The 7,395-nt window shown below is 59.1% G+C and overlaps 2 protein-coding genes across 3 annotated transcripts in view; one reads left to right on the top strand and one right to left on the bottom strand.

Annotated features, from left to right (window-relative positions):
* Window positions 1-4,530: 4,530 nt before the first annotated feature.
* Window positions 4,531-7,395, bottom strand: part of SFXN5 (sideroflexin 5) — a 133,500-nt gene continuing 130,635 nt past the window's right edge. For both annotated transcript variants that reach the window (XM_006151259.3, XM_006151260.3), the window contains exon 14: window positions 4,531-4,863. In XM_006151259.3, the coding sequence (XP_006151321.1) occupies window positions 4,786-4,863 (78 nt within the window). In that variant the 3' untranslated portion in view covers window positions 4,531-4,785. The remainder of the gene's footprint in view (window positions 4,864-7,395) is intronic.
* LOC102488808 (proline-rich receptor-like protein kinase PERK14) lies at window positions 4,880-7,351 on the top strand. The gene is made up of 2 exons (XM_027772967.1): window positions 4,880-5,487; window positions 5,880-7,351. Exons 1-2 carry the CDS (start codon window positions 5,130-5,132, stop codon window positions 6,152-6,154), a joined length of 633 nt encoding a protein of 210 aa, XP_027628768.1. The 5' UTR covers window positions 4,880-5,129; the 3' UTR covers window positions 6,155-7,351.

Below are 7,395 nucleotides of genomic sequence, written 5' to 3'. Positions count from 1 at the left end.
GAGGCCACATTCCTGGAGTGTTAATGATCTCCTGGGCTGGGCAGGACCTGAGCCCCCAAACCAGCTAAAACAACAAACAGCTCCCAGGAGGGATTTGTGTCTGTCCTGAGAGTCAAGGATTTCCGCCCGGATGGAGGCTGTGGGCTGTGGGGCTCTTAGCAAAGACATTCCCCAGAGATCAGGAGCCCCCTGACCTGCAGGTATCACTTTGCGAACAGACCCCTCCCCCATTCCTTTCCTTCCTCCCACGTCCTCATCGGGAGGCCCAGTGCCCAAGAGAGGAGACTGCAGCCCCCCCAGCGAACACACCCAGGAGGTGTGAGAGGGGTCGGGGTACATTCCTCATCTGGCTTTTTCGTCCTTGCCGCAGCCCAGCGAGGGCCGCTGTTCTTGGCTTTTATAGATGACACCAAAGCTCAGAAGATACTTGATAAACACCTGCCGGAATGAGTGGGTAAAGGGAGTGACTGTCCAGAAGTCATAGGCTCCTGCTGGCCACACTGGAGCAGGACCCAGGGTCTGTCCCCAACCATGATGGCCTTTCTTCCTGCCATGCTGCCCCATCTCTCTCTGCAGGGAAGATTCTTGAAAGTCCTGGAGAAGGCCACGCCTCCCTTCCTCAGGAACTCTGGGACCTGCGTGGAAGGAGGAGCCCTGGTGACCTAGTCCTGGCCCCAAGGGAAAGGTGGAGGAGTGAGGAAGGGGGGTTTCCAGGGTTGGTACCACTCACCCTGCAGACATTAGCACCTTCCCTCTTGGCTCAAACCTTCCCTCCTATAAAGCCTCTCCTGGCCCCAAGGAGTCCAGGAATTAAACAGTCTGAGATCCACCCAGATTCCTCATTACGCAAGGTCCTGGAGGGGTGTCCTAGGGAGCGCACAGTAACCGCCCTGCAAGGCGGCGGGGAGGGCTCCTTCTGCAGAGTCCCCATCCATTCCCTTTGCCCAGGCGTTGGCCCTCACATGGTCTTTGACCCTCCTCTCCTTCCCTCTGGGCCTTCCAGATGGCCCCACCCATTCTAGACCCTGGGTCTGCATCTTCCTCAGGGACCTTGCCATAACTCCTCGGGCAGCCCTGTACTTGTTCACACTGTCTCTGTACCCCTACTCTCCCACCCACAGTTCACAGAGCCACGCCGATGCCTCAAATCCATCCTTTATTGCCCACAGCTCGTTAGTAGTACAGAGATCACAGAGACTGAGACGTTTTCTGAGAAGGTTAAAAGACACTGCAAAGTCCCCCGGTATGGCCGAGGCATGTGTGCTGTGGCCTCACTCACACTGGCCTAAGGCCGGAAGATCACCTTGAATCTGTCTCCTGGCCCTCAGTACCCCCACTTTCCCCCAGGCCTGAGGTCTAGAACAGGAAGCAAGCCAGCTCACCAGCAGGACGTAGAAAGGGGTTGTCGGCCACCGTGACTTGGCAGCCATCTTGACATGGCTTCAGGTCCTTGCCCCCTCACAGCACCCTCTGGAAAAGGGAAAATGGCATCCCCAAGCCTGAGGGAATGTCTGAAGTGACCAGAGGAGGGTCGAGCAGGGAAGCCAGGGCTAGGGAACCAGCTGCAGGCATGCCCGTATCATGGCACAGCTGGGTCAGCCTCAGCAGAGTGGGCATGAGAGCTGACCAAAGTTTCGCCCCATGGAATTTTCCAAAGCCAGACCAGAGCTTAGCAGCATGGCCCACCGTCCCTCGGTCACCATCATCCTGAGCTATAAGGATCCTTTGCCATTACACTCTCGCAGGAGCAGCCCCTTAGCTTGTCTGAAATTGCACTTGGGAGCACAATGGAAATCATCCGGGAAGCAAAACCAGTGGGCTATGAAGTGCTGAGGCCGCAGGGTGGGCTGGGGCCGTCAGCACTGAGGAGGGCTGGAGGCCCCCATCCGTGCCAGGCCTCTGGAGGGGCTAGGGTGGAGGTGGGGTAGGCAGTTTTGGTCCCCAGGTAAAGTGCACAAGAACAAGACCCTATGACAGGTGGGGACAGAGGACCCAGACATGGCCAGCCCCCGTCCAGGTCTACAGACCAGTGCAGTCCAGCAGTCATTGGCGCATTCACATTATGGTGGGATTGGCTCAAAAATACCACCCCTCCTGTAGAGAGGCACTCACTCCCTGCTGCTTTGTCCTCCAGGTCTTCTATGCCTTCGCCCTCTCCTGCTGGGCAGTGGGTGGGCTGCTCCTCGGGACAGTGATGGGCCCCTCAGGCCCCTCACGCCCACATCCTACAGAGCTGGCTGGTGGGCACCAGGGGCTGGCTAAGAGGTGAAGACACAGGGCTTCTGGGCAGGTGTGTGGTGTTGATGCCAAGGAGCACCTATTGCACCACAACCACCCTGTCCTCGGAGGCAGAGAGGCTGCCTGTGCCTTGCCCCTGCTGCCCGGTATGTGCATGTGTTCACCTGGGGCCCACAGCTCTCCCGAGGGGGCGCCGCCAGAGGAGAGAGATCCGGGGGCTGCATGTCAAGGGCTTCGATCCTAGTTGGGGTCGGGCAAGAGGAGCATCGAAGCTAGCACTTCCCTTTCATTCGGGCATTTGGGATAAGGGGTCACCCTGCTCACCCCTGCCAAGTCCCTGCTTCCTCTGGAGAGCTCCCTCCTCCTTCCTGATCTGCACAGGGGGAGACAGTGGCCGGCAGCTTGCAGGGGTGAAGGGCAGCATGCGGGTGTGGCCCCCTCCTGAAGCCCAGGCATCCATCCCACCTCTCCCTCCAGAACTGCAAAGTGTTTGGCAAAGGTCAAGCACACCTGGGCCTTTGAGAAGGGCAAGGCCCAAGTTCCGAGGCCATTCCAAAAGGAGCCTGCTCTTCTCCCAGTCCAGCGTCCACAGTGGGGACGCGCCTGGGATGACCAGCATCTGAGCAGGACAGGCAACACTGAGGTCTAGCTGGCAGAGCGGGTGGGAACTCCTTGACCCTGTCCTCTGGTTCCAGACAGGGAGTGAAGGCTCAGAGAAGGGAATGGACTCCCCCCAGGTCACACAGCCCGCTAGTGCCAGAGTCGGGGCCCACCATTCCTGGGTGGGTGCCACCTCCTGGATGGGTGCCTAGGCATCTGGCCTTGGCACTCTCAGGCACGAGACCTTCCTCCTCAGGAAGGAGTGGGACAAGGCAGGCAGCCCAGAGAGTCTTCCCAATAGCTGCTGGCCCCCTCCGCAGCCCCATGTCCAGTGTCCAGCCTGGAGGGTCGTCCCACAGAGGCCAAGTGCAGGCCTGCCAAGTGTCGTTACTCCTTGGGCGTCTGCCTGGGTCACCTCAGGGGACTTGAATCAGTCAGAGCTCCATGAAGGGTGACCCCAGCTCCATTGTCACTGAGCTTCACTCAGTGGAACTGGTCCTGCTACTGTGGCAGGGGTGAGGGCTGGCCACGTTCAGAGCCAGCTGCCCATGGAATCTTCCTGAAGCCTCCAGTGCTCCTTGATTCCCTGGACCACTTGCAGAGGACCTTGGTCATGGTGAGTTCATCCTGTGGGGTGCAAACCAACTCCCCTCCCCTCCCTGTTCCAGCTCTGGGAGCCATCTGGTCTGGCCACTGTCATGTCCTAAATCTACCAGCCCAACCACCAAACTACCCGGGGCCAGGCTGGCCCCCACCACCTGTCCACCTGCCATTTCTGCTCAGCTGCAACCAAGGCTCACAGTTGATTCTGATAAAAAAAAAAAAAAGAAAGAAAGAAAAGAAAAGAAAAAAGAAACCAATGTACAAAAGGATCCTAATTCTACCCCATGGGCACTCTACAATTTTTCAGCCTCACATGTCATTGTGCTGCGTGGAGTTGTGACAACCCCACGTAAGGCCCAGAAATGCACTTGATTATTTTTTATAGGAAACACGCCAGGACTCCTCTCCTCTCCTCTATGTTAAAATGTGAATGGGTTAGTCTCCTACCACTGCGGGGGAAGTGCTCCCCCAGGTGGCCCAGCACTGGCGGGGTGCCCCCTGGCAGGTAGAGCCCGTGAGAATTCTTCCCTGCCCCCAACTCCTTGGCCTGGACAAAGCTCTGCCCCCAGGCCGCTGGCCCCACTCACAGCCCCTTGTTGTACACCACCGTCCGGCTGCTCGTGGCCTGGGCGATCTCAGGCTCTAAGTGGGATGTTTCAATCTGAGGAGAGAGAGAACAGAGAGGAGACGTAGAGGGTTGGAAGGGGCAGGAGGAGGGTGGGCGTAGTAGTTAGGACCACCCGGGCCACAGCTCTGCCCCTGTCCTCCCTCCACGCCCACGTGCCCCTCCCTGTGACACATCTTCCTCCTCCCACCATGGGCCCACCCAGGCCTGGCCTCCCTGACAGCTGGTCCGCGTGGGTGATCATCCCACTCTCTGGCCTCTGAGTTCTGCATCCCCCTCCCCCCCCCCCCCCGCCCCCCCTGCCATTTCTGCTCAGCTGCAACCAAGGCTCACACTTGATTCTGATAAAAAAAAAAAAAAGAAAGAAAGAAAAGAAAAGAAAAAAGAAACCAATGTACAAAAGGATCCTAATTCTACCCCATGGGCACTCTACAATTTTTCAGCCTCACATGTCATTGTGCTGCGTGGAGTTGTGACAACCCCACGTAAGGCCCAGAAATGCACTTGATTATTTTTTATAGGAAACACGCCAGGACTCCTCTCCTCTCCTCTATGTTAAAATGTGAATGGGTTAGTCTCCTACCACTGCGGGGGAAGTGCTCCCCCAGGTGGCCCAGCACTGGCGGGGTGCCCCCTGGCAGGTAGAGCCCGTGAGAATTCTTCCCTGCCCCCAACTCCTTGGCCTGGACAAAGCTCTGCCCCCAGGCCGCTGGCCCCACTCACAGCCCCTTGTTGTACACCACCGTCCGGCTGCTCGTGGCCTGGGCGATCTCAGGCTCTAAGTGGGATGTTTCAATCTGAGGAGAGAGAGAACAGAGAGGAGACGTAGAGGGTTGGAAGGGGCAGGAGGAGGGTGGGCGTAGTAGTTAGGACCACCCGGGCCACAGCTCTGCCCCTGTCCTCCCTCCACGCCCACGTGCCCCTCCCTGTGACACATCTTCCTCCTCCCACCATGGGCCCACCCAGGCCTGGCCTCCCTGACAGCTGGTCCGCGTGGGTGATCATCCCACTCTCTGGCCTCTGAGTTCTGCATCCCCCTCATCTCCAAGGACTTTGCCCCCACATGGCAGATGCCCTCCTCCCAGGGCCCCACACTGGGCCTGGTCACCACCCAAATCCATCCTCCTGGGCCCATGGTCCCCATCCTGCCAGCACCCCACTCACACCTGCCTCTCCCTGTATCAAGAACACTGAGCCCTTGCCCCAGCCTCCCTACCTCTGTCTTCACATTCTCCCCTCCAGCCTGGATGCCAGGGACCATCACTTGGGCTATCCCCTGGCCCAGGAGCCCTTCCAGCCCCAAATGGTGGAAGCTCTGCCTGAAGGCCAATTAGCGTCTCTACACTTGAACCTACCACTGCCCAAGACCACTGCAGATTCGCCATCCCTGACTGCAGCTGGACCCTCACACCGCAGGCCAGGTACTCTGCCCACCTCCCACCCGCCATCGCCCAGTGATCTCCCCTCCCATTCCCCACAGAGGCCCTGTTGAAGCCCCCTCTGCGCTCCTCGGCACCCTCAGCTCCCGACTCAGTCTGAGCAGGTGATCCTTCTCACTTCAGTGGGAAACCTGAAGGCAAGGGGGGGGGCCCTCAGCTTCCCACTGTCACACTCACAGCCCACCTGTGTCCACACCTGGCTCTCTGCGGGCCCCTCCTGTGACCCCAGCAGCTACCCCCCTTCCTCTTGCCCACCCCAGAAGCCCACTCCTGGACTGTCCTCCTTTCTCCATCCCTGCAGTCTGCTGACTCCTGTCTGTCTGTGTCCACACACGGCAGGAACCTTCCACTGATGAGTCTCCCCTTCCTCCCAGCCGCGCTGCTGCCGCCTGGCCCCCTTCCTCCCCAGAAGTCACAGTTCTTTGAAGAATCGTCTTCCCTGGCTGTGTCCACCTCCTCACCTCCCACTGACTTCTCAACCCACAGAAAATCTGGCTTCTGCTCCCACCACACTCCACAAAAATCCCTCTCCGAGGTCACTGCCACCATCCCTGTCATGACATCCACTGAACGCTGCACGGAGTCCCTGGGGCTCTTTCTAGCTGAGCCTTGTCTTCACACACGGCCCTGGGGTGGCTCTCACAGTTGAGGTGCCCCCAGCACATTTCTCCTCGGAGCGGACCCGCAGTTGGCTGCTTGCTAGACCCTCCTACAGTGTCGCACAAGCACCCGAACTCTACCTGCCATCTGAAACGCATTCCCCCCTGGTCCCAATCCAGCTTTCCATCTGGGATCAATGACACCCCCATCCAATGGTGCTCTGGCCAAAGACTCTCGGGCCTCCTCTCCTCTTTCCTTCCCTCCCCCACCATAGCCACTCTCTAAACCTCAGTCTGAGACGTGGCACAGTGGCACCACCGCCCTCAGGGATCAAGCCCAGCCTCCCGAGCCACCTTCCCCCGACCTGGAGCCCTAGGCTCATCCTTATTCAGTTCCTCACACACCCTGGGCTATTTCTCTCCACCTGCAGTCTCTGCCTTCACTGGCCCCTCTGCCACAGACACCCCCACTTCTACACCTGCATGCGCCCCACCTTTCCCTGGCTTCAGCTCATCTTTCTGGTCCCTGCTGTAGAGACCTTCCCTCTTCCAGGCTGGAGGTGGCCACCTCTTCAGCCCCTGCAGCTTCCCATGCATTGGATATCCGAGTCACATCACGCTGTTTAGGGCTCACTGTCCACTTGTCCCCCCCACTTCACGTTAGATCACAAGCACCCCGAGGTAGCTAAGGCAGGTCTTGCTCATCCTGCAAACTCAAAGCCCAGCAAGTCGGGACACAGCAAGAACTCACCACGTGTGGACAAGCTGGGAGGAGCGGACCCCCTGGAGACACCATGGCCCACTGGTGCTGGTGCAGATGCCGGCCTCCAGCTCTAGAGATTGAGCCAGTGAGGGTACCAGAGCCCCCAACCACAGGGGTGCAGGGGAGAGAGGTGCTGTGTCAGGGAGGGGGGCCCCAGTCTGACATCCCCCTGGGCAGAGTCATGAAGGCACCAGGCTTTCCTAACTTAGCGTGGCTAATCTTGGTCCCAGGAACCTGCTGCAGGCCAAGACACGGCCGCCCTGCAGAGAGGGAGGCACAGACCACCTAGCCTTCAGAGAGCTCATGCGGGGGCCAGACAGGAGGGAATTTGGTGAGCAGTGGAGCTGCTGGGCATGGTGGGGTTCCCGGAGAAGTGGGAGCCTTCCCTTGTGGTCCCTGGCATGCCAATACCCAGGCTCTGGCCACTTGAGAAGGCCAAACAGACAAGATCTAGGCTAAGGGTCCAGGCCTCCTCCCCACCCCCTCTCCTCAAACCACCTTTTCCCTCCCCACCCTTGCCAGCCCCCG

Source organism: Tupaia chinensis, unplaced genomic scaffold, assembly GCF_000334495.1.
Source record: "Tupaia chinensis unplaced genomic scaffold, TupChi_1.0 Scaffold000316_1, whole genome shotgun sequence".
NCBI lineage: Eukaryota > Metazoa > Chordata > Mammalia > Scandentia > Tupaiidae > Tupaia > Tupaia belangeri.
Note: the sequence above shows the minus strand (reverse complement) of the source record. Positions and strands in the feature narration are given on the sequence as shown.